Below are 26,916 nucleotides of genomic sequence, written 5' to 3'. Positions count from 1 at the left end.
ATGAATCGTTGGAGAGAATAACAAAACTTACCCCCAAAACATAAGGAACATTCTGTTTTATTGCATTCAAATGTGCCACAAGCTTCCTCAACAGCAACACTTCACAGGATTTGTCTTAAGAGGGTTTGACGGGCTCTCAGATATTGTGTCCTCTGGTGGGGACAGGAAGAGGTGCCTAGGTATTGTCCCCTTTGAGCTCCTGCCAACCTCTCTCTCTGGATGATCCTGCAGTTTCCCAGTCTATATGCTCCTCATGGCCAACACCACCTCTACAATCTAAAATCTTACCCATTTACTAATGCAGCTCTCCCAGGTAGCCCTCCTTGATCATGTCAAGTAGAGGTATTTCTTCATCCTATGTCTCAGAGCACTGAAGTCCATAGCCCTCACTCTGCATTTTGCACCTTCTGCCTCCTATCATAGTTAATTGTGCAGGTGTCTAACATCCCTGCTGAGGACACGGGCAGCATCTGATCCATTACTGTATACGTCACAGTACAACACAGGGGCCTGGCACAGAGTACCGCGCAACGAAGTGTTAACAGACCAAGCAGTTGTTGAATGAATTGGTTATAGAATGTAAAATTAGAACTCATAGTGCCAAGTGGGAGGGGGTGGTCAATAGGGTCAGTTGTCAAAGACTGCCACTTTTGTCTAAAAACACTGGACCTCCAAAGTTGCAAAAATCATTCCATTTTCCCATGTAAGTGAGGAACTAGAGCACAAGATCTGGAAAGCCTACAGATGCCAGGAAGGCAAGCCCACCTGCCAACTCTCACCACACCGTGACTCAGAGCGGCCATCTGCCAGAGGCAGGCTGCCCATGTCATACTTGTCTGGAGTACACTATCTTGTTCTTATCCTCACTGCTTCCCTTGTATTATAATGGAGTTTTATCTCCTTAATAACTGAGAAAATCACAACAATAATACTTTTTATTTTTTTAACAACATGGTAATCCACAAAGCTACTTTGGCTTGTCTAAATTTCTTGAGCTAGATGCTGGCTTTATAGCTACAATTTTAACCACATACTTCATACAGGGTCAAAGACCAAAAGAGAGTTTTGTGAGCAATTTAAGCAATGCTGTGTATAAATCTCTTCCCAAGATAGGGAACAGAGAAGAGGAAACTAAAATGACTATGATTTTCCGAAAGCATTAATTTTTTCAAATCTTTTCTCAAGAGTGGGAAACATGATCTTAGTCCCCTGAGACTCATCATTTTGTCATCTGATGCTTCAAGATATATAAATTGTTGCCAGATGTTTCATTTTTACTACTTAATATAGTAAATACCCTTATACATTTTGCCTACAAAAAGATTACATTAAGCTATGGATGTTAAACAATAGAGTGTTTGTTACATCTCTTTGCTATTATTTTCAATATGTCCAACATAAATTTATGTCCAAATTAATCATTATAACCACTATTTAAATTTATAGAAGCCCTATTTACTAGGCACATAAAAAGGTTTTAATACGTTCTTCTTCTTTTTTTTTTTAAGTACAGGCTGAAGTGTGGCTCAGAAAGGACACAAAGCATTCCTTTAACAGGGAAACTGAGGCACAACGGACCCAGAAAAGCAGGAATTGCACCGTGATTTTGTGACTCTTGACTGCCTCTTTCATTAGAATCCCTCCTTACTAAGGGCAATAAGACTGCAGAATATTTTTTCAAATACAAAATCCAACAATAAAATGCTATTTTTTAAAAATCATACACAGTATAGCACTTTATAGTTTTATAAAGTGATTTTCCAAAGTAGGCTAGTGGTTAAGAGCCTGATCTTCAGAATCACACAGGTCAATACTCTAATCTTGGCCCAGACATTTTCTAACTGTGTGACCTTGGGTAAGTTATTTACCCTACCCTGTCTTTGCATCAGTTTCCATGGTGTGTAGAGCTGGCTTGTGAGAACAGATTGTTAAATTTTCACGAACTCTGCAAGCCAGTTGTTAAACATAGCCATTGTTAAAAATTAAATCATATAAACTTACAATTAAATAAATTACATTAAAAGCAAAAGTACTAAATACTTAAAACTCATCACTTTTTAATTATTTTACTACATGTTTCTACGTTCTTGAGGTTATTTACATCTATTGTATCTGTATAGTGGAATACTATGTAATGGGGTGCTACTATGCATCTGAGCCCTGGTGGCACAGTGGTTAAGTGCTTGGCTGCTAACCAAAAGGTTGGTAGTTCAAACCCACCAGCCACTCCTCCGGAGAAAGATGTGGCAGTCTGCTTCTGTAAAGATTAACAGCCTTGGAAGCCCTATGGGGCAGTTCTATTCTGTTCCACAGAGTCACTAAGAGTCAGAATTGACTCGACGGCAGAAGGTTTGGTTGCTGGGGTTTTGACTGTGCATCTCTTCCCAACTCCCTGTTCAGTGACCCTATCAGTAGCTTGAAATAAGCCACAGTAAGAGTATTTATACCATGGAAAATGGCAAATGTTACAAATCATCCCCTCAGCCCTCCTTCCCCTGCCATGAGCCAGTTGTTAAACATTTACCAGCATGCCATTCACTGCTCAGTTTCCACATGTCTAAAATGGGAATAATGATACCTACTTCATACAGTTATCTGTAAAGATTAAATGAGATAATAATGTAATAATAATGAAAAGCATTTACCTCAACACCTAGCACACAGTTAATACCCAACAAATGGTAGCAATTATTATTACCTTCCATTAAAATATAGAATAAAGGACTATGGTATCAACTAAATATAAGTGCATTACAATATCAAATTTAACTATTGCCGATTCACTTTGACACATAATCTGCTTATTTACAAATGGTTTAACTAGTCACATAATTGTTCCAATTACTCCTTATCAATAGACTCCCAAATCTACCTCCACTCCTACCTCTGTTCCTGGGACTAGATTTCTACTTTCAATCAGTTCCTTGTCATTTATACCCAGGTTTATTACATAAACCTCAAAGTCAGTTTTTCCAAAATAAAATTCATTACCCCCACCCCCACCCCCCACCCCAATCTTGTTCCTTCCTTGGTTATCTTGGTTAGTCATCATATTGAAACACAAAATCCTAAAGCTGAAAAAGACTTCAGAGATCATCTAGCCCAACCTACCCATTCTACAGATTAGGAAACTGGGACAGAAAAACCAAGGGACTAGATCCCAGGTCTCATAACTCCAGTTCTGGGCTCCTTTTACTATCAAACTACCTTCTGTAGTGCAAAAAAAAAAAAAAAAAAGAAAGGGAATGAATAAGAAGTTCCTTTCTACTCTTGCTTTGCTCATGCAATCTCTATTTAATTTGGCTAGTACATTCATTCTTGGACATGTCTATGTATCTTTCTCCCCCCCCACCACCACCACAAACCCTAGGGGTGAACAAGTAAGACCTTCCATGATCTCTGTCTCCCAGTTCACGGAGGTGGAAATTTATGTAGCCTAGAATGAACTGAAATGACCTTGGAGTTGTCCAGTTTGCAGTTTACACAGCCTACCTTTAATTTTGTGGGTCCCAGAGAGATTCAGCAGTACAAGAACTACTGATTAACCATTATGATTGCTTGGAGTATTACCATCATTTCAACATTTCCTGTGCCAGCAAAACTGGAAGCAGATTTAATCTGGTTTTAAGGATTGCTTTCTGGCCAGTCACAAGCACGCTCAAAGCAACAAATTTAGGTTTATCATAGAATATGAGCCTGTGGTGAGCTTTGAGAAAGTTTCACAGCTAGAAATTTGTACCAAAAAAAAAAAAAAAACGGTATGTAAGATACGGATGCATAGATGTCTGCAAAGATATCTGCAAGAATTATCCTCACAGGTTATTTATGATAGCAAAAATTGATCTGCTAATGGTGAATGGTTAAATAAATACTGGTATTTTGATATAATGAAATCCTGTATAGCTAGTAAAAGTAATTTACAGAAAAAATATTTAATGACAGAGACATTCACTTTATAGTATGTTAAATGAAATACAATTGTGGGATATAATACAATTTAGTTAAAACAAAAAAAGTATAGACATTCACAGAAATAAGACCAGAAAGTTATACCCTGAAATACTAATAGCATTCATTACTTCTGGCTGGTGAAATTTCCAGCTATTTTTTCTTCTTTTTCTTATATATATATCTTGAAAAATTTCTGCATTAAACTTGTAAGAAGGAAAAAAAGCCAAAGGATTTTAAAAAAAGAAATAAAGATAATTCAAAGTAAAAAGTGTATGGCTAGATGTTTACACTGAATATGAAAGCCCCTCCGTGCTTATTTGAGGCTGAGTGAAGAGAAGGCGTTTTTGAAGAGCTGAAACAAGAGCAGAAGCATCACTCAGCTTCGTCAAAGATTATGACACACTGATGCATGTGTAAGTTCTGGTATTCATTAGAAAATCAGTCACAGTACTTAATGCATCTAAAGTGTTTAACCAATACAAAAAGAATGCAGAATATTTCTGAAACATATGTAACTGATTTTCACTCTTTTTTGCAGCTCTCCTTCACCTATTTATTTGCTTTTCTAACAAGTATGGTTAAAATTCTTTCACAATATTGCACAAATAAAATTTTCCTTTTTTTGGTCAACAGTGACTATATTAAAGTTTAGTCTTTGACCTATTTCATTTCTGTTACTCCGGAGCTCCTGGAAGGCAGAGTTGATTGTTTTATATATCTTTGATTTCTCAGTCTTCCCAGTATACAGCAGGCACTCAGAAAACACCAGTGAAAAGCATTTAGGTGTAATCTTCTATTCTCAAGTCTTTTTTGTTTTATTAGAACCTTTTTACTTGGTCAGATGTGTTAACACATGACTTCCTAATGTGAAATACCAAAATTATGTGCAAAAAATAGATTTTCGTTTCCAAGACGGAACCTTTTAGTTTGGAAGAACCTTAAAACCTGTGAACTATCAAATTTCCTTCTTTGAAACTACCATTACAGAGCTGGGGAGGTAGATGGAGCCTCCTCAAAGGACTTAAGAAGTTGCTCAGAAGCAGTAACATCCAATCTCATGGGTTTTTTCTGAAACTACAGTAGCAGTCACTATTGAGATATCTATGATTCAGTAAAGGAGACCTGGTGGTGCAGTGGTTAAAGTGCTCAGCTGCTATCTGAGAGATTAATGGTTCAAACTCACCAAATGTTCTGCGGGAGAAAGATGTGTTCATCAAGATTACAGCCTTGGAAACCGTATAGGGCAGTTCCACCCTGTCCTATAGGGTTGCTATGAGTTGGAATCGGCTCAACGGCAATGGGTTTTTTATGGTTCAGTAATGAGCCCATTTCTTATTCCTGAAGGATCTAAAGGGGCTCAGTCTCAAATGGCACAATTTTCACTGCCTGGACAACATCTGATACCTATAGTTAAGTCTCCTGAATTATTAAATAAACAAGTGGAAATGGAAGAAGAATGAGCTAAAGAAACTAACATTGTTTTGTATAATGATGTGAAAAACTAACTTCATTGTGGTTTGGGACTGCCTTATGAATTAAGGGGCAATTAGGAACAGAATTCTGTTCCTTTTAACACTTTTAGTCCAAACTCAAATACTATTGAGGCCAAGCAAGCAGGTAACGCAATTAAGTGGTAGCAGTTCAGATGTAAGGGCATGTGTGGGTGTTACTGAGTGGAGCAGAGCGGGGGCAAACTGAAGAGCTTACGCTCCATCTCAAGGGGGCAAGGGTGACTTGGCTTCAGCCCATTGCTGCCGTATGAGAATGGAGGCCCAATTTCACTAGTTCCTTTCAACTTTTCAAGAGAAGTTTGAAATCTAGGGTTTTATGTGAAGTCTCCCAAATTTTTCATGTTGGTTCAAAATTTAAAGATAGACTGTGCCAGCTAAAACATTTCTGTGGTCTTTGCATGCAGATCTGGGCAGGGGGTCACCTATTTGAAACCTTGGATTTGGACTTTATTATGTCTGAGAATTACTGTTTATCCTTAGAAAGTGTGTATGTGTGTTTGTATGTATATTATGTATTGTTGCTATAGCAATTACCCCCTGGAAACTGAGAAGAACAAGGAAATAAGTCACACTGTGAGGTGCTTTTAAAGGGAAACAGAGTGGAGAAGTAGAACTTAGATTTGGGGAAATAGGAAGTAGTTACATACTCAACTACAATTTTCCCTTTCTTCTTTGTCAACAGAACCTCTATATTGTGTAGTAATTCACCCCTCAAGAAAGATGACTGCATTCCCAGCTCAAAGACACATTGTGAATAGTTCATGTTAACTGTGATCGTTCCTTTCCATTGCCAGTAACTGCTTTAAGAATGGGCATGTGGCTAAAAAGTGGCCAGTGAATCATCAAGGAGGAAGTTCTCTGACAGGTGTCTCAGAAGGGTCTTTCACTCTTAAAAACCAACACAAAAGAAAAAAAAAATACACAAAGAAAATGCCATTTCTTTTTCTCTGGTGGCACTGTTGTATCTAGCTGTGAAGCCTGGAATGTGGTACCCATCTTACGATCATTAGGAGCAAAGCCCATATGCAGAGAACAAAATGGAAAGATGAAATAGCAAACACTGGCTGGTTGTTCACAAATCTGTCTCCTTTTCCTCCTGGACATACTAATCAACCACAAAAACTGAATTCCAGCCAATGGAATGTGAAAGGAAGTGATGTATGCAATCTCCAGGCCTAGTCTGTAAAAACAAAACAAAACAAAAACCTCTCTTATAATCTTCCACTCCTACCTGTTGGCAAGAAGCAAAGGACTCAGCAAGAACTCTGAAGCCCTATGTAATAAAGAGCTACAAAATGAAAGGAGCCTGGATCCCCGAATTACGCCATGGAGGGCCACCTGCCAAATACCTGTGTTGAACTATGAACTGAACTGAGTAAGAAATGAGGTTTGATTGTGTTAAGTCACTGAGCTTTTTGATTGTTAGAGCAGCTAGCTCACCCCGAGTAACAAAGATGAAAATAATCTGAGTCCTTGATGAAGATGTCAAACCAATGAAGCAATTAATCCTGGAGCCACTTACCTCTGAACTTCTTGTTATTGAAGATAATAAAAATATCCTCATTGTTTAAGCCCTTTGTAATTGAGTTTCTTTTCATTGCTGCTGAAAGCATCTTAACTGAAACAGATTCTAGCAAGATTAACATGGAATATGGGCATTGGATCAAGACCAGTATCTATGGGTAAAGATTGAGCTATCTCCAAAGGTAGATAGAGGTTTTCGTTGTGAAGATTTAAAGAAAGACCATTCCCATAGAGGAATGTGGGCCAGATAATAGAGGAAAACGGTTAAGAACTGGGATGCACCCATGAAGGAATGTTCTCCTGTAAAAATATCAATTTCTTGGGTGCTTTTCCTTAAGCATGGGAAAAATCATATGAAGCATACAGTTTTAAATTGTCAGATATGTTGCTGTTGTTGTTAGGTGCCGTCAAGTCAATTTCAACTCATAGTGACCCCGTGTGACAAAGCAGAACTGCCTCATAGGGTTTCCTAGGCTGTAATCTTTATGCGAATAGATTGCCAGGTCTTTCTCCCAAAGAGCCTTCTGGGTGGGTTCAAACCACCAACCTTTTGGTTAATAGCCGAGCACTTAACTATTGTGTCACCAGGGCTCCTTGTTACATATATACCAAAAAACGAACCGAACCCATTGCTGTTGAGTTGATTCTGACTCTTAGCAACCCTACAGGACAGAGTAGAACTGTCCCATAGGGTTTCCAAGGCTGTAATCTTTACAGAAACAGACTACCTCATCTTCCTCTTGTGGAGCGGCTGGTGGGTTCAAACCGCCAGCCTTTAGGTTAGCAGCCAATCACTTAACCACTGCACTATCAGGGCTCCTTTATTACATACATACTCACTTTAATTTCCTATATCCTACGGTGAAGTCTCATAGACCTACACTGCTTTATATATGGTCATAATGGAGAGACATTAAAGGTGAGGTTATTAGATCCTTCAGGGAAATAAGACTTCCTCCTGTTCAATTTCCCTATGCCTTCCCCCAACCACACAAAGACCCGCATAAAGTATAGCTCTGGGGTGCGAGGCTGCAGTCCATCAGATCCAGTTTTTAATCAGCAGCAAATTGATGGTATCAACCACGGAGAGAGTGGTGAGGAGAAGACCTGACTCGGACAGCAGAGGCCAAGAGATTGACTGTGGAGCAGACATGAAAGGGGCCCTCCTTCCTCTGCAACTATTCTCAAGGGAACTGACTCCAAGGGGAAGGAAAAAGTGAATACTAGGGTTGCTATGAGTTGGAATTGACTGGACCGCAACGGGTTTGGTTTGTTTTGTTTTTAGGGTGATACAACCTTAGGTATCAACGTTATCAAAGAACAAATATGAAGGATTTGGAAATGTCTTAGATATAAGATGTATTTTTAATTTTTTCTATAAAATAAAAAAACCCATTTGAACAGACTCCACAGAGCAACTGCATTATTTTGTGACAGCAGAATATTTTAATGTCAAGTCTATTACTAAAAATCACATCCCAAGAGCTGAAAATGAAAGAATTAATGTCAAAAATTCTGTTTTCAAGAGTCTTGAATATCATCATAGATGCTAGCAGGTATATTATAACTTAGTACTATGCGCTTTTACCAGCTGAGCAATGTCAAACAATTTATTCAACCAACTGTTCTGAGCCTTAGTTTCCTCATTTGTAAAACAGACATAATAAATACATGCTACACAGCCCTGAGATGAGGAGTAAATCTGATCTGTGTAAAGCACTCAACACAGTGACTGTCACAGAGTAATGACTCAACAAATGGTACCTATTAATATTTCAGCCAGTTCTCCCCTGTACTATGCATTATATTATTCTCAGAATGATGAACATACTGTGACACCAAGAGTAGTGAAATACACAGAGAGATGGAAGAAATGAAGTTAAAAGAGTCATAGCTTAAATCTACCAACATTAGAGCAGAAGAAACTATCAATAAGGCAGTAACCACTTCCAAAACACCATGCCCTCTCCTCCACAGCTCCACTCTATTTTCTGCCTAATTTTCCTTAATCCTGTCCCCTCAGACTTAAAACAGTTCCCACACAGATCTCAAATTTTCATGCTATTTAACCAAGGATGAAATATATTTTTTACTGCAATTTTCATTACATTTCCTTTCTCACATTTATCACTTGAAGCATTTTCCCCAATACTATTACCCTTTGAAAGCCCATGTGAGAGCTAATTGCCTTTTCAGGAAGTTCTTTGCCGATCCTAACTCCAGAAGGGTTTTCCTTTGTTTATATCTTAACTCTACAGTTTTCAAGATTTAGACTCTAGTATTAGAATTGTGCTCAGAGTGTCTACCCAGAAGTAGACTCCTCATCCAATGAGAGCTGCCTGTTTGTCGATGTGACACTCAGGTGAGGAAGGAAGCCAAGAGCCTATAGTATTCCTGGGGAAAATTTAAGCAGCTGATGCCGTGTAATTTAAAACCTCTCGAGAAGTGTGCTGCAGGCTGTGCACAGCGTTAGCATAGTGTGAGGGCTGGATGCAGCCTGTTCTCCAGAGAGCTCCTTCATCACCCGCTGCAGGAAAGAGAAGACTGAAGGACAAACCTGGGTACAGCCAGAAAGGTCCAGATAGGTGAGCTTGTGGCATCCTTTCCCTAAATTCAGGTACTGTAAACCTTTGTCTGTGAACTTTCTGCAATAAGCCAAACTAAGGTTCTGTAAATTGTGGAAATTCCTGAAAAGACAAGGCAAGAGAAGAGAGGAAGAAAAAAAGCTTAGCTTTAGTTATTTTTTTCTCACTTCTTTCTTAAGCCTCTATGACAAAGAGAATAGTGTAAATTAATCTTTTCTCCTTGAAGAAGGTCAACAGCTTAACTTTCTGGTTAACTTTCTCCCTGTTAAGTAAAGGAGATTGTAGTAGTCTATCAGACAATGCATAATTATATTTCAAGTAAAAATCAAAGATTTGCCTAGATTTTCAGGAAAGCTGACTGGGATAAAGCTGTTGGGGAGTGAATTCATATTGTTTGGAAGTTAGTTTGCTTTTGGAACCAAAGTTACAGAGTTTGCTTTCTTGCTGCATTTAGGTTTTCTCTTTGGAATACCACAATAATGTACAAAATGTCTGCAAGGAACAAACACTTTGTAAATATTTAAATAAACTGTTACATGAGCATGTTTAAGAATCAATCATTTAGAAGGATTTGGGGCAGAATGGAGGCAAAGTTGAGCACAACAAGCTTTTTTAAAACCTTGATAAACAAATTATATATTTAATAGATTTGAATACATATGATTTTGTAAATAACAGTTTCATTATTATAGTTAAAGGAAGACTGATATGCAGAGCTTAAAAATGGGTTAATAAGAAGAGTCTGCAAATGAGTGGGCAACACATGAGAGGAATAAAAACTACATCAGAGGCTATCAATCTGACTGGAGTTGAAATAGATTAAATATGGCACTACCACAGTAACCAAAATGAGAGCTTCCAGAAAAAAGGAGGGTAATTAGGACGAGACTGCATTTCTGTGCAAGCACTCGCAATTTGGACACTCTGGGCAATCTTCCAAGCCCTCCAAAGCCTGGCATTTCTTAAAAGTACAAGAACTCCCACTACTGTCTGCTTTTGTAATGGGAGTGAACAACGTGCTCTTGGTTTGTGATCTGTAACAGTTTAATAGCAAATAAGAAAGCAAAAAGAATAAAAAGCAGGGAGAAAATGCCTCTGTGCCCCACAAAAGCCCGCAAATGAATAATAAAGTTTACCTTCACATAAGTGGGAAGTCAGATATGCAAGCATTAACCATTAATTGAAATTACTCCTAAAATTTGAAAACCACGTTGTATGATGCAATGATTTCCATTCCATAGTCAATTATTTGATCAAAATACACATTCTCCTCTGGCAGTGGCTGTGTACATGAGCTTCAACAGAACAGAGGGGGAAGTCTTTTGTACTCCCCAGTGGCTGGGTGGGCAGTGGCCTCCAAGTAGAAAGCAGCACTAATATCCCAAAGACACACCTCCTCTCCTGGGGCCCTTGAGTTGAGCTGTGCCAAAGTTTGGAAAGATCTTGGAAATGCTGTATCTTCTTCTCCCTTGAGTGCATGTACCCTGTGACTCAGCTGAGCAAGTATAATTTTTTTGAGGCGGGGGTGGGTGGGGAGTTCTTTCTAACAATCCTTCAGCTCTATAATTTGGAGAGAGGAAAGTGAGGAAGGCAGCACAACACAATGGAAAATACACACGGTTTTGGAATCTGACCAAACTGGATTTGAATCCCAGACCTGACTCAGTAAGCAACTTCCCAAACCTCTCAGAGATTGTTTCTCCATCTGCAGAGTGGAGATGATGGTTATCTTTTTCTTTTTTTTTTTTTTTTATTGACCCTGACCTACTGAGGGGCCTCCAGCTTTTCTGAACCTCAGTTTTCATATCTCTAAAATGGATGTGATCATATCTACTCTTTCCTCTTGGAGGTGTGATGATTAAATGAGAACATAGATGTAACTGTACTATCTCAAGGGTGGTTTTGATGATTAAAATCACTAGGGACTTGGTAGAAGCTTTAATAATAGATGTATTATTATTACTACTACTTCCAAATAATAATAACATACTAATTGTTTTTATGGAGATTTTACTATTCCCTGCCATTTAATGGGATCCACTAGCCCCAGGTTAAGATTCTCTCGTTTAGGCAGACAGGTTCTTCTTCGTTAGACTAAATGGCTCCTGGGTTGAAAGTCTTGGATGACTTTCTTCAAAGTGGAACCTCATGGGAACCATCAGTTTGAAAGCAAAGCACACTGTTCTTGAATGGCCCTGTAAGTCTTTCTAGGGATTTACGGTTCTAGAAACATAAAGCTGCTGGGGATGGGAAAAGTATTAGTTGACAGTGAATTCACACTTGGCATATATTAAGCAATACCGCTACTTTCTATTCTGAATTTTGGCAAAGGAATGTATCCCCTACATGAGTAAGATCTGGTTCCTCATTTTCCCAACCCAGAGTCCACTGGATAATTCTAATTCTACTTTGAGGCGGAGTGTTCACAGGCTGTGTTTATCTTTTCCTTATTATTTGATAACTAAGCATTTCTTGTGGAGGGAGGAGTGTTCTCTCTTATCTTTGTGATTTATTTTTCTGCTGCTACTATAATCTTTAAGAATTTACAATTCTTACAGAAACCACAGACTTTTTTTTCCCTTTCCTTTGGCTTTTTTTCTATTAAAGAATTGAGGCCATCAGTGTTAGATCTCCAACCCCTGAGGAAATTATTACTGGAAGGAATGTAGAATTACATATTTAAAGGAAAATTTCTCTGAAAAATCACCAAGACAAGGCCCGGTCTGTAAAACAACAAATTTTCATGCTGGTTCCTTTGAGTTGAGCGTTGGGCTCTCTGGTTTCACAGAGGCAGTTTCTAGTAATAGAATTCCTGCAGAATATCTACATGCAGTGACTTGGTCTCATATTTTCAGGGTAGACCTCGAGGATGTCCAGTCAACACAATAGCTTACTCTGTCCCATTCTGTTGAGCACTGGTGAGACTATATAACAGGACAGTCCCAGCTATTAAGAAGTTATCAAGCTAACTGAAGGATCAATTCATCCACGTGAAAAGTAATTAGATACCACTCCCTGAAGCACATGTTGTTGTTGTTAGGTGCTGTCAAGTTGATTTCGATTCATAGTGACTCTAAGTGACAGAATAGAACTGTCCTATAGGATTTTCTAGGCTGTAATCTTTACAGGAGCAGACTTCCAGGTCTTTCTACTATGGAGCCACTAGGTAGTAGGTTCAAACCACCAACTTTTCAGTTAGCAGCCAAGCACTTAACCATTGCACCACCAGGGCTACCCCTGAGCATATAAGGCTCCACTAAGAAGCAAAGATCACAACAGCTTCACTCACTACCAAATGCCCAGAACGCCTCGCACACAGTGGTTAATCATGGTGAACACATGAACAATGTTGTTAAAAGAATTCAGGGAAGGGAGAAATCACTGTGGACTGCCGGGAGATGGTGTGATTTGAGGCATAAAGGCTGTGGCTTAGCACAGAGAGGAGGAGGGCTTTCCAGCTGAAGAGAAAGCAGGAGCACATAGCAATCAGATGACCAGAGTCAAGGGCTTCTTTTGGGAAACCGGGGTAGATAAGATTGATCGGATAATGCTCAGGGACAGTAAGGGAAGAGTCTAGATCTTATGCGTGGTAAGGACATGGTGAGGAAATTGTTCCAGGATGATTCTTCTTGCAGCATGCAGCGGAGCAGAGTAAAGGAAGAGAGCTGGTGGTGGAACCGTGAGGATGCGTGCCAAATGAAGTGCTGAGAGTGCCACCTAGGTCGGGGCAGTAGGAATAAATAGAGTTTAATTCAGGAAATTTTTAGAAGGAACAAATTTCTAGAATGGGCGTACTGTGGGCAGCCCTCATTTTCAACTTTACAAAACTGAGCAAGTCCTTGGGAAGTGAGGAAAAATACTCAAACAAAAAACTGGTAAATCAATACTTACAAAAAGGCAAACAAATTACATCTTTCTTCTGGCAAATGATTTATTTGGGAAGAAATACTAGAGGCAATGCAGAGAGAATGACAGCAGCAACGACCAACATTTCTCTAGTCGTTAAAGAATGCTTTTGCAATTATGTTTGAAACAATGAAAAACAAAGTAAAAACGGAATCATTGTGAAATCTATTTTTATCATAGATAAGAAAATCAGTGTATATTTTTTTATATGACAAAAAAAAATCAGTATCAAGTACCATTTATTCTGAATGTTCTTTCAATGGAAAGAACTAGAACTTAAAATCCAAAACAAAGTTCTTATTTTGAGTCCTACCTTTTAATTGTCCACTAAAGGCATAGCTTAATTTGTGAAATAAGTGTCCCTAAGAAGTTATGCATGGCTGTAATATTCTATTAAACGTCCTAGAATAATAGGTTATTTCAAAGCATGATTGGAAAAAATATGATTTAAGTAGATATATAAAAAACCAAACAAAAAAATTAAACCCATTGCTGTCCAGTCAATTCTGACTCATAGGGACCCTATAGGACAGAGTAGAACTGCCCCATACGGTTTCCAAGGAGCGGCTGGTGGACTCAAACTGCTGACATTTGGTTAGCTGCCATCGCTCTTAACCACTGCACCACCAAGGCTCCATACATATATGTAATTTTATAATGTGACATAAGCTACTCCCCAACCATCTACTTTGCAAGTTCAGATTTTCACATACGGATTTTATATTTTCTCTCTATATATACATATTTATATACATTTATATTTTTATATGCACACACACACCTTAGTATGGAATGCCTAAAGAAAAATAAAAGTACTTGGTGATGGTCTATATGACAAGACTAGAGGACCTTAAAGACCCCCAGAAAGAGTCTTGGGGATCCTCAGGGCCCCCTCACAGTGGTGTCATTGGAGGGGGCTCGCACTAGCTCATGAGAGCCAATTGTCAGCATCTCTTCCTTACGCCACCTTCTAACAATATTTTTCTAGCTTAAAATCAGCTATGGTGGAAGTAGTTATAACACAAAAATTGGCAAACCCTACTAATCAGAGCTCCCCCCCTCCCCCATCCCCCAAGCCAGTTTCTAAACATTTACCAGGGTACCGCTGTCCCTGGAACACACTTTGAGAACCACTGATTTAGAGAATACAGTATGCTGAAGAAATGTATATAGAGATAAAAATGATGAAAGAGAAGACTACAGGCATGAAGGAAAAAGGATAAAAATTTGATTTAAAAATAAAAGAGGATTCTCAAGATAAAACCTAAACAAATGGCATAGAAGCATTAAACAGAAAAAGGTCTTTCTTGGCTGAGAGAAGATCAAAGCTTTAATGCTAAAAAGGTTTATTGTGTTCCAGGAAAAATTAATTGAAATAACATAATTAAGCTTGGAAAATATTTTTAATTTCTCAGAGAAAAGGTAAGTCTTCCCAGCATCTTGGGAGAAAAAAATAGGAACAAAAAATTAAGCTGGCCTTAGTTCTTACCTTAACTTGAAATATCAAAGATTATGGAGCAACATTTGCAAAGTTTTAAGGATAAAATAAAGGACGTGATTCAAGCACAATGCACCAAGAGAAGTTGTTCATCCTCCAAGACAATAGACAGTCATTTTCAGAAAGCAGTGGCTGAAAATCTAACAGTCATGTTTCTTTCCCGAAAGAGTACTGAATTTTTATGCAAATAACAGCTCCTTCTATGTTTGCCAACTGTGCCCTCCCCCGTGAAGTATTCTCATAAGCGCTGCTATGCCAGTTTTTTTTACATGCTGCTGTAAAAAAAATTAGCATAGCATGCTTATGAAAATGCCTCAAAAGGGAGGAGGGCACGGTTGGCAAACAAACGTAAAAGGCACACGATGTTTGTGTAAAAATGTGGTATTCAAAACTCTATTTCTGGTCATCACAGGACGAATCAAAATTAAAGAAGAAGGCAATTATGGAACAAATAGGCCATCAATAAATGGCAAAAATACTTAGGACTATATATAATCATTATAAATATGACCATAATATATATTTAATATTAACTATATATAATGTTTCATCCACCAGCCGCTTCTTGGAAACCCTATGGCAGTTCTACTCTTTCCTATAGGGTCACTATGAGTCGGAATTGACTCGACAGCAATGGGTTTGATCTTTTTTTGTTTGTTTATATGTAATATTTCAAGGCAGAAATAGAGAGAAAATTTAAATGTACGAAATCTCTTGTCTAACATGTGGAAATCAAAGTTATTCTTCATCTTGACTTTGATAATTAGACAAATGTATGAAAAAGCATGTTTTAAAAAAAAATTTAAGTGTCAATAGTTAGACTTTACAACAGATTGTATATACCTTTTAGATATCTTCAGAATATAAAAGTAAACAACATAGTTCATGTAGCAAAAGGCAGAAACAATGAGTACAGCAATAACATAAAAATCACAAATATTCTATATCTTAGTTTGATAAGTAGTGTCTGGGGTTTTAACAGCTTCCGAACAGCCATCTAAGATACAACTATTGACCTCTACTCATTCGTAATAAAAGAGAATGAAGGAAACCAAAGATTCAGAGAAGTCCACAGGGCTAATTAATAGTCTTTACGAACCACTACCTCATCTACCCTCGGACCAGAAGAACTAGATGGTACCCAGCTACCACTACCGACTGTTCTGATCAAGAACATGATAGATGGATCCCAATAGAATGGGAGCAAATGTGGAACAGGACTCAAATTCTTAGAAAGTCCTAATTTACTGGACCAATTGAGACTGGAGGACTCCCCGAGACTATCACCCTGAGATACTCTTTAAACCTTGAGCCGAAACTATTCCATGAGTTCTTCTTTTAGTAAATAACAGAACGGCTCATAAAATAAACAATATCACCAGTGAGTACTGTGCTCCTTTAAAAATCATCTATATGAGACCAAACAGTCAACATTTACTCTAAAGCAAAGACAAGAAGTCAAGGGGGCAGGGCAACTAGATTACTGGAAATGGAACAACCGGAATGGAAATAATGAGAAAGTTGTGTAAAATGTAACCAGTGTCACTGAACAAATTGTGTAGAAATTGTTAAATGGGAAACTAATTTGCTGTGTAAACTTTTACCAAAAACACGATAAAATATTATTTAAAAAATACAACAAACATAAAGAAAGATGATAAAAATAAGACTACATACTCAATTTTCACAAGAAATATTAATCTTTAAAACTGCCCTCTTAAAAAGGCAAAGAGTGAAAATATTTTTAAAAATGAAGTTAGCTACATGCTATATTTAAAAGACAAACCTAAAATACAGCAATGCAAAGGTTAAAAATAAAGAGATACATAAAGTTATTCCATGAAAGTACAAGGAAAAGAAAGCAAAAGTGGCTCTGTTAACAGCAGACAAAATAAAATTCGAGGCAAAATAATATCAGCAAGAATAAAGAATATCATTTTATCTAAATAAATGCTATAATCTAGAAGGAAACATAATACTTATTGATCTTTATGTATAAAATAATAACATCAAAATAAGTTAACAGAAGTTTGATTACAGTAAAAAAACTAATATACTACTATCATACAATGACAGCAAGAATTTATACATATACGCACACATATACACACAGAAATTTCATTCTCTACAAGACAGTCTCCTTGTTTTAAGCATTCATGGACCATTGACTGAAACTAATTATAAACTAGTCCACAAAGAAATTTCAATAAATTCCAAAAAGTAGAAATAATTCAGTCCACATTTTTTGACCACAACACATAAGACCAGAAATTAAAAACAGAAGCTCAGTCAAAGAAACTTCAACCACTTGGAATCAAGAAACTCTCTTCTAAATAAATACTGGGTCAAAGAGGAAATCAAATGGGTAACAGTTTGTTTAGGAAAGGAGAACAATACTTATCAAAACTTCCAAGTTTTCCCCAAATTCTTACTTAGAAGTAACTTCAGAGCCCTAGACGTTCTCTTTTAATTTTAAAAGGAAAGAAATCAATAAAGGCACTCAAATGAAAAGTTTAAAAAGATACCTGCACCACATACCCAAGTCCAAAATTGACCACTTTGAAAATATAATGAGAAAATATAACCAGAAAGGATACCATTCACAATGGCAACTAAAAAAAAACAACCTAGGAATAATTTTTACAAAAATTATCTGTAGGAATAAAACAAAATTTTATTGAGAAATATAAGAACATTTGGGGAAAAAATTTAGAGGTATACTATGTTTCTGATAGGGAGACTACATATTATAAAAATATAAACTAGTTTCTCATTTTTTTTATGTTTAATTGTGTACTGATAAATGTTTTAACAACTGGCTCTCCAAAAAATATGTGCGTGTGTGTGTGTGTGAGTATTTTTTTAATTTACTATGAATTTTTACATCTTACTATTTTTTTAAAATTTTTTTTATTGTGCTTTAGATGAAAGTTTACAGAGCAAATTAGTTTCCCATTCCATAGTTTGTCCATAAAATTCCATGACATTGGTTGCATTTCCCACAATGTGTCAGCACTCTCCTCATTTCCTCCCTAGGTTCTCTATTTCCTTTGGTTCTGATTTTCTACCCCTTCCTACCTTCTCATCTTTGCTTTTGGGGAAATGTTGCCCTTTTGATCTCATATAATTGATTGTTCTAAGGTGCACATTCCTCTCAGGTGTTAGTGTTCATATTATGGGCCTGTCTATTGTTTGGCTGAAAGGTGGTCTTAGGGAATGGCTTCAGTTCCAGGTCAGAATGATGTCTTAGGGCCATAGTCTCAGGGGTTTCTCCAGTCTCTGTCAATTTTTGTGAATTTGATTTTTTTGTTCTACATTTTTTTCCTGTTCTGTCTGGGACCCTCTGTTGTGATCCCAGTCAGAGTGGTCGGTAGTGGTAGCTGGGCACCGTCTAGTTCTTCTGGTCTTGGGGTTGTGTGTAGGCTGTGTGGTTCATGTGGTCCATTAGTCCTTTGAACTAATTGCTCCCTTGAGTCCTTGGTTTTCTTCGCTCTCCTTTGCTTTGGATACATCTTACTATTTTATACTATGTTTATAAATCATGTGTAGCATACAATTTACAAACAATAATAAAATACACAGTACTCTTTAATGTAAATTCCATATAGTCAATTGATTTTCACAAAATGCTTTTATTAATTTTTGCCAAAACTCTTGTATCTGTAGGCAACCTATGGCTGAAATTGAGGAATGAGTGCAGTTCCAGTATTAATATGTTCATTTACATTAATAAGACAAAAGTGAAACTACAAAGATGCCTTCTTTGCTGCATCGGATAATATTTTTCAAGTATTAAAAGGATAGTTCCTCAATTTTTACTCTATTTACAATGTAGTGGCTACAAACATCACAGATTTTTAAATTTAATTTGCTTTATTACTTATTTTCTGCATCACTTTCTCAACTCTGAATAATTAACAAAACAATAAATTGAGCCCTGATTTGCAGCAGTTGCTAGTTTCTGCGATGTAGAATACTCCCGTATTGGCTGATTTCAAGCTACCAAAGAGAAGTCTCCAGACAGGGAATTGGGAAGAGATGCACAGTAGCTCCCCTTTATCTAGTATTTTCACTATACAGATACAATAGATATACATAACCTCAAGAGCATAGATAATAGTAATGGATAGAAAATGTTAAGAAGTGATGAGTTTTGAGTATTGCCTATATAAGAACCTTAGATATAAAAGGAGGTGTCATACATCCCTTGAGAAAAGAAGGCTTATTCAATAAATGATGCTGGAATAATTGGTTAGTTACTCAGTCCATATTTCTTGGCCATAAACCACATAAGAAAAAACACAAACCATACAAGAAAAAAAAGGAAACGTATATCAAACAACTAGGAGGACTTTCTACTTTTACAAGTATCAGAGGTAATTTCAAAGGAAAGGTTTGGTAGAGTGGACTAAATTAAATGTGGAAAGTCAATTAATAGGATAAACTGAAAATATGGTGCCACTTTTTTAGGCTTGCACATTTGGTAGAAAATGGTTGGCGTCAGGAGATAAGGAAGATAACCACCCAGAATTTTTTCTGTTTAACCTTTTTCACATGCCTTGCTGTAATTTTCAAAGAATCTCAAAAAAAGTCATGTTCCAGAAAAGGGTTCATTCTTTCACAGTAGTTTGAGAAATGTTTTCCCAACGTCAAATTTGAATCTCTCCCAACATGACTGTATATTCTACCTCATTAGTCTTTCTTTAGTGAAAATAAAGAATAAATGAGAAAAATTTGAGATACATTTGAATATGCTGTCAACTTTAAAGGAGACAGATGAGAAGTAACGTTTGTATATGGGGTTGTCAACAGTCAGTCATGAATCAAAAAACAACCAGTATCAGGTTCCCTGGAGGTGGTGGGGGTCCCAACAGGTCAACAGAGCATAGCAACAGAGAAACTGGGGATGGCAGTGCTCGAAGTCTAGGCAGGTGGGATGTTGGTGTTCTGTTGCAGGAAGGTCCCAGACACCAGACTGGAGTTAGGGGCCAGACTCCAGTGCCCAGGAAGGGGGATCAGAAAGAGCTAGGTAAGGCCTGACTCAAGCTACTGGGCACATTGCTACTAGAGTGACGTAGAAATGTGGGCTAAGGCAGAAGCCCAGTTATTCAAACTTGGTCCATTGAGGAGGGAGAAGGCAGGCCATGGGGACTTGGGAGCAGGAGTCTTGTTAGTGGTGTCACAGTAGCAAGATGTCAGCAAAGGGAACACGGCCTTTGGAAAATTCTAGAGCAAACCCAGAAGGTCCCTAGGTGGCGCAAACAGTTTGCACTTGATTACTAACCTAAAGGTTAGCAGTTCTAACTCACCCAGTGATGCCATGGAAGAAAGGTCTAGTGGTCTACTTCTGTTAGGATTACAGCCAAGAAAACCCTATGGAGAAGTTCTACTCTGTAACACATATGGTTGCCATGAGTCGGAATCAACTCGAAACAGATTGGTTATTTTTCTTACTGTTGTTGCTGTTTTTTGTTGTTGTTTTTTTTTTTTTAAAGAGCAAGCCAGAGTCTAGAGGCACATAATTATTTTCAGTGTAATTCAAATAACACCAGCATTACCTTGGCAGAAGTCGCATCGTCCTGTTAGTGATACCTGTGTTAGACAGATTGAGATATAGGACCCCAGGGCAGCCCTCCGATATGTGCCTCATGGATTCATCCTACATTAAAAAAAAAAAAGGAAGAATATTATCAAACCCTAACGGACTTTGCTGTTTTCCCATCATCTCTCCATCATCTCTCTCTTGACCCAGGGGAAAAAAAAATATGCAAGAGTTGGTCTCTTCATATTCTTTTATATTAATCGTAAATCAAATTAAATAGAAGCCAATGGTTTTGCTTGAAGATTCATTCTTCCCTCCCTTTGTCTTTCTTTGGAAATAAATTGTCACATTCTATCACAATTCCACTTCATTAAAATTTGATCCCTTGCAAGTTCAACTCTGTGGCGGGAATTTTGAGCTCAAGTGTCAAAGTGTCACACACTTCCCACTCTTCAGATGTGTGAAAGCGATTTAAACTGATTCATTTTAAAACTCAACTAAAATCATTCCAAAGGACAGGAACAGTAAACAGTCTCAGCAACTGGCCTTCCTAAAACACGAGTCCATATTTACATTTATATGTTTATACATAGATATATGTGTGTGTGAGAGAGAGTGTATGTGTGTACACATATATATCAAGTTTGCTGATCAAGTATTACAGTGGTTGTGCACTTATTGAAAGACCCAGCAAAAATGCAAACGAGAAGAGGCAAAGAGGAAAGAAAGCTGGTTGATGTGCCCTTAGGCAGCCGTAGAAAAATATACATGAAAATGTGGAGGACAGGAGGAGAAAGATGGAGGCGAGAGGAATCTGACTTAAGAAGGCAAAACAGTTTTTTGCATTTTCCTGTCTGGAAGAGGATGGACATCTAAATGAGTTCAGACCAATCACATTCTCGGTATTTAAAAGAACTAAAAACTCGATCCTCAAATGGGTTTGACCACATGAATGCAAAATTAACATCTTTTAAAGTCGCAGCATGATTTATAAACTTGTCCACAATGCACTTGAATCTTTCCGAATGTAATACATTTCATAAGGCAAGCTTCTTAGAAATTAAAGCTTTTTAAATGAATGTTACCCAACTCCTTTAGATGTAAGCCTGTTTCCCGGTCTCTGTCTCAGATGGAAAAACAACAGTAAAATCTAGCTGGATAAAATTATCAGTCCTTTATATTATTAGACTCTGAAGTCGGAAAAGACTTTGATGTTCCAAAAATTCAATGCAGATGGCATTGTTTTGACTTTGCTCTTAGAAAGCCAAACTTAAAGAATATGATCTTCATCTCAAGTATGGAACTGAAGCTCCTTGAGGGTAGGCACTGAAACTTGATTCATTTTTAATCTCCCTATAACATCTAACATAAAATCTTTAACAAAGTAGATGTTAAAAAAAAAACCCACAGAAAGAATGAATACACTTGACAAGCCACCTCATTATCCACAGGCAGACATCTGAATGTGGTAGCAAAGATTTTAAATCTCTCTTAATGAAGCAGCCCATCTTCACTTTCTCAGTTGAGAAAGTTGAGTACAATTAGAGAAAGTAGAGCATTTTCTCTCTGATGTGGTCTTTGGCATGTTTATGCCTCCATTTCTTGTGCATCAACTCTGAGTGCACTTTTGAACATAAAGCAGCAGCTTATTTATGTAAAAGTATGTCACCCCAGAGATGCTTAGCTCCATCAAAGTCTAGAGCAGTTCTCTAAGTTCTAGTGGGCAGGGAATCAAACAGCTAATTTAAATGCTGAATTTGTATCTTGGTGTAGTTCTGAGGGTTTTTAAATTTTTATGTACACATTTTATTCATTTATATCATGTCTTCCATCTTTTGAAATCTTATGGAAAAATTCTAAAGGAGGATTTTCAAAGAGCTCTCAATCTGGAAAGGGTGACACATATGTAAACATAATTATAATAGAGAACAGAAAGTATAAATGTTGACGTATTGAGACCACAGATATAGCTCAGGAAAGGGAGAAATTAATTCTGTCAAAAAGTGAATGGAATTGCATAGGGCTGAAGAATTTGGGGAGAAGGGGTCAGGAATTACTGCTAATAGGCACAGGGTTTCTTTTTAGTCCTAAATGAGCACACAGGAATGTATTTTTATAACACCTCTGTGTATTAGCAGTCCAATGTAGCAAGTCTGAATCTACATAAACAACAGTAAAAGAAGCTTTTTATACTCACCGTGAGTGTTGGGCAGTCAGAGACGTTCAACTCTTGCAGATTTCTACAGTGGCCTAAATCAAACAAGTTACACATCTCTAAAAAACATATCATGAATGTTTAAACTTAAAGTTTTTCCATCCTACATTCAATGTGATGTATTCATCAGAAAACAAGCAAAAACCTTGGCAAGTGATTTGTTCTAAGTATATGGTTTCTTTTCCCAGAAAATAGGTTTCTTTTGGCCTAAAAATTAAAATATATGCACATTTATTATTATTTGAAGATTACAGGAGGAAGGGGGAAATAAAAATGCTACTTTTGGAAAAACAGTATATACATGGAGCTTTTAGCTTGGAAGAACGAAGAAACCATCCTGCTTTTTTTGTAGCATGCCTTCTTTATTCATTTTTGTTTGTTTGTTTTGTTTCCTTTCAACATTTTATTATGAAAAATTTCAAACATACAAAAAGTTAAAAGGATTGTACAACGAATACCCATGTACTCACCACCTAGATTCTATAATTTACATTTTACTATATTTGCTTTATCACATATCCACCCACCTCTCTATCTGTCCATCAATCCACCTTACATCTTTATGAATTTCAAAGTAAGTTGCAAATCAGCACACTTTTCCTAAATACTTCAGCATGCATATCATTAATAGAGTTCAATATTTGTTTACGACTTTCTAGGTTAGAATTACATACAATTTTTATACAATGAAATGCAGATAGAGAAGTGGAAGGCTGGAAAGGCTAAGTGCCTGAATAGCTCTAGGACCAGAGGCAAGTGCTAAGCCTGGGCTCCAACCTGGTCTCCATACCCGAAAGCCACTGCATAGCTTATGGTCTCACGGAGAAGGCGAGACATGTATACAAATAGCTAGACGGCAAAGCATTCCACAATCTGTGCCCTGGATCTGGACGGAACTAAGTGCAACTCCAAATCCGAGACAGAAGAAAAGAAGTTAGGGGAGGACATACAAACCAATGAATAGGAGGAATTATTGAGGCAGAGAAGGGGGAAGGCATTCTAGGTGGCGGAGACCCCATGAAGCAGGAAAACTCCAGGCAAGGGGTGATCCTAGCATTCGGACTGCTACAATAGAAAAAAACGTCTGCTGCTTATAACCACATAGCCCCACGCGAACACGGACAGAAATGTTATTCATTATAAATCCATATCGAGCATTTCTTCCTTTGCCAAGAGTGGACTATGTCCTAAGTAATACATGCAAACCAGAAATACTTTCAGAATTAAATAAATGAATACAATTCTTAAGAATGTCTTGATCTTAGACGTCATCAGTAAAGAAAAAAATAGGTTCCCAAAATAATGTAATTAAGCGTATGAGATAAATGCTCTTATAGAATAGCTACTTTATACTTTCATAAATTCAGCAAATATTTATTGAGAGTCTACTATGTGCCAGAGACACTATAGGTGCTGAAAATATAGCAGCAAACAAAATAGAAATCCTGCCCTTATGGGGGTGCTTTCTAGTTGGAGGAGACTGAGAGTAAACAAAAGAAGGAATGTATCTACTTTGACAGATGGTGATAAGTGCTATGGAGAAGGGGGTGAGTAGGAGGGGATGTGATTTTAAATAGGGTGGTCAGAGAAGGCTTCACTGAGAAGGTGGCATTGAGCCAAGACCCACAGGAGATGACAAGGACAATGCAATTTACTCTGAGCATTTCTGGAGCCCACAGTCAACGTGGCTGGTGATTGGGAAACAGAAAAGAAAACGCAAGCTCAGGAGGACAGGCATTTGAGTCCTACTCTTGGTTGCTCATCTCAAGGCTGAAAGGAATTCCCTTAATTTTTTTTTTAAATGATGAACTACAAGTTTAAGTTTTCATATACGGTTGCTATGAGTCAGAATTGACTCGACAGCAATGGGTTTTTAATGATGAGCTCTAACATTTGTGGCTTACCCAGGACCAGGTACTGTAAAAGGCTTTGCAGGCATCAGCTCGTTCGATCCTCCCAACAATATAATGGGGTGTCCTTAGCCCCATTTTACAGATGCTGAAAATGAGGCTAAACAACTAGCCTGGGGTTGCACAGTTAGCAGGTAGGAGAGCACTGATTCAAAGTTAGGGCCATACGTCAGGCAAGTAAGAGGGTGCGCAGCCCGCCTCACCACTTCTGCGTAAATCTTTTTATCTGGAGTGCCCATGCTTAAAAAATAAAGTAACATTGTGCTTGCAATGGTCCTTGACAACTTGTAATATTCTTTTTCTTTTCCAGCCCAGGAACTCCACGTCCCCCAGCTGGGTCTTCTTGTTCCTGAACTGCATTAGTTAAGATTACTCAAACTTGGATTTCAAAGGAGTACTTTCATTGCTCCATCTGTCACACCCAGTAATTGGGGCCAGCTGGATGTCAGGATGCGTGTGGTCACCATTGTAATCCTGCTCTTCTTTTGTAAAGCCGCTGAGCTCCACAGGGCAAGCCCTGGGGGCTCCCGAAGCCAGGCGAATCATGGCAGGGCCAGAGGGGGCCGGAGAGCCTCCAATCTGGTCAAACGCTATGCGCCAGGCCTCCCCTGTGAAGTGTACACTTATCTTCACGAGAAATACTTAGATTGCCAAGAAAGAAAACTAGTATACGTGCTGCCCGGCTGGCCCCAGGATTTGCTGCACATGTTGTTAGCAAGAAACAAGATCCGCATATTGAAGAACAACATGTTTTCCAAGTTCAAAAAGCTGAAGAGCCTGGATCTGCAACAGAATGAGATCTCCAAAATTGAGAGTGAGGCTTTCTTTGGTTTAAACAAACTTACCACCCTCTTACTGCAGCACAACCAGATCAAAGTTTTGACAGAGGAGGTGTTCATTTACATGCCTCTCCTGAGCTACCTGCGCCTGTATGACAACCCTTGGCACTGTACTTGTGAGATAGAAACACTTATCTCAATGTTGCAGGTTCCAAGGAACCGGAATTTGGGGAACTATGCCAAATGTGAAAGCCCACAGGAACTAAAAAAAAAAAAACTGCGGCAGATAAAATCTGAACAGTTATGTAATGAAGAAGAACAGGAACAACTGGACCCGAAACCTCTAGTGTCAGGGAGACCTCCAGTCATCAAGCCTGAGGTGGACTCTACTCTTTGTCACAATTACGTCTTCCCCATACAAACGCTGGACTGCAAAAGAAAAGGTTTGAACTAAATTTCTTTTACTTTCCTTCTTGTGGACAATTAAAAATGCTCTTTTGAGTCTTATAACCCTCCCTACACCCCACCATGCCTTGGAATATCTGGGGTCACTTCCACCAGAACTCTTCTCCCAATGGCAATGGAATTTACTACAAGTATTTCTAGAGTCCAGACTCCCATAGTTGGTGACTGGGGAGGGTGCAGTAGAAGAGAGGTAGAAGCATGCTCAGGAGGGGCAACATTTTGGCAGAGCTTCCAACCAGTTCAAAACAGTTAATGGTTCAGTAATTGCCAACTTAAATAAGGGCAGCGTGCACGTTGAGGGAGCCACTGTTTATTTCCTAACCAAAACAAATCTTCTGTCTGTGGGGTTTTGATGGCAGGAGAAAACAAACAGCTGTGCCCTGCTCAAAAATGGCAGCCGACCTTGCAGCTTTCAATGTGTCACCTTCTACGGTTCTGCCATTAATTCAATCTCCCGCATCAGGCTCCTGAAACTTTTGGGATCCATGCAGGAGACTGAAGCCCTGGTGGTGCAGTGGTTAAGCTTTTCGGATGCTAACCAAAAGGTCGGCAGTTCGAATCCATCAGCCACTCCTTGGAAACCCTATGGGGAAGTTCTACTCTGTCCTATAAGGTCGCTATGAGTCGGAATAGACTTCATCACAATGGGTTTGGGTGGGTTGCAGGAGACTGGATTATCGGCAAGACTGTGGAGAGTGACACACATTCAAAGTAGCGCGCTTAGGCTGCCATCTTTGAGCGGGGAACCAGTGTTTGTTTCCTAACCAAACAAAACCTGTTGCTGTCAAGTCAATTCAGGCTCATAGCAACCCTATAGGACAGAGTACAACTGCCCCAGAGAGTTTCCAAGGCTGTACTTTTTACAAACGATGCCTTTGAATTATGGTGTTGGCAAATAATATTGAATATACCACGTAGTGCCAAAAAAATGAACAAATCTGTCTTGGAAGAAGTACAGCCAGACTGCTCCTTGGAAGCCAAGGATGGAGAGACTTGGTCTCACGCACTTTGGTCATGTTATCAGGAGTGG

At 38.2% G+C, this 26,916-nt stretch overlaps 2 protein-coding genes across 2 annotated transcripts in view; one reads left to right on the top strand and one right to left on the bottom strand.

Annotated features, from left to right (window-relative positions):
- The window catches only part of LOC101340881 (F-box/LRR-repeat protein 13-like), a gene marked incomplete at its 5' end in the record, with an annotated part of 160,317 nt that overhangs the window by 106,295 nt on the left and 27,106 nt on the right, over positions 1-26,916 (bottom strand). Inside the window, 3 exons of the mRNA XM_004390065.3 lie at positions 9,544-9,673; positions 20,534-20,634; positions 22,715-22,767. Coding sequence (XP_004390122.1) covers positions 9,544-9,673; positions 20,534-20,634; positions 22,715-22,767 — 284 coding nt within the window. The remainder of the gene's footprint in view (positions 1-9,543; positions 9,674-20,533; positions 20,635-22,714; positions 22,768-26,916) is intronic.
- LRRC17 (leucine rich repeat containing 17) overlaps positions 25,093-26,916 on the top strand; it is a 20,320-nt gene continuing 18,496 nt past the window's right edge. Inside the window, exon 1 of the mRNA XM_012559603.1 lies at positions 25,093-25,864. Coding sequence (XP_012415057.1) covers positions 25,093-25,864 — 772 coding nt within the window. The remainder of the gene's footprint in view (positions 25,865-26,916) is intronic.

The sequence above is a fragment of the Trichechus manatus genome, unplaced genomic scaffold, assembly GCF_000243295.1.
Source record: "Trichechus manatus latirostris isolate Lorelei unplaced genomic scaffold, TriManLat1.0 scaffold00280, whole genome shotgun sequence".
In the NCBI taxonomy this organism is placed as follows: Eukaryota; Metazoa; Chordata; class Mammalia; order Sirenia; family Trichechidae; genus Trichechus; species Trichechus manatus.
The sequence above is the reverse complement of the archived record's forward strand: the minus strand, read 5'-3'. Positions and strand labels throughout refer to the sequence as shown.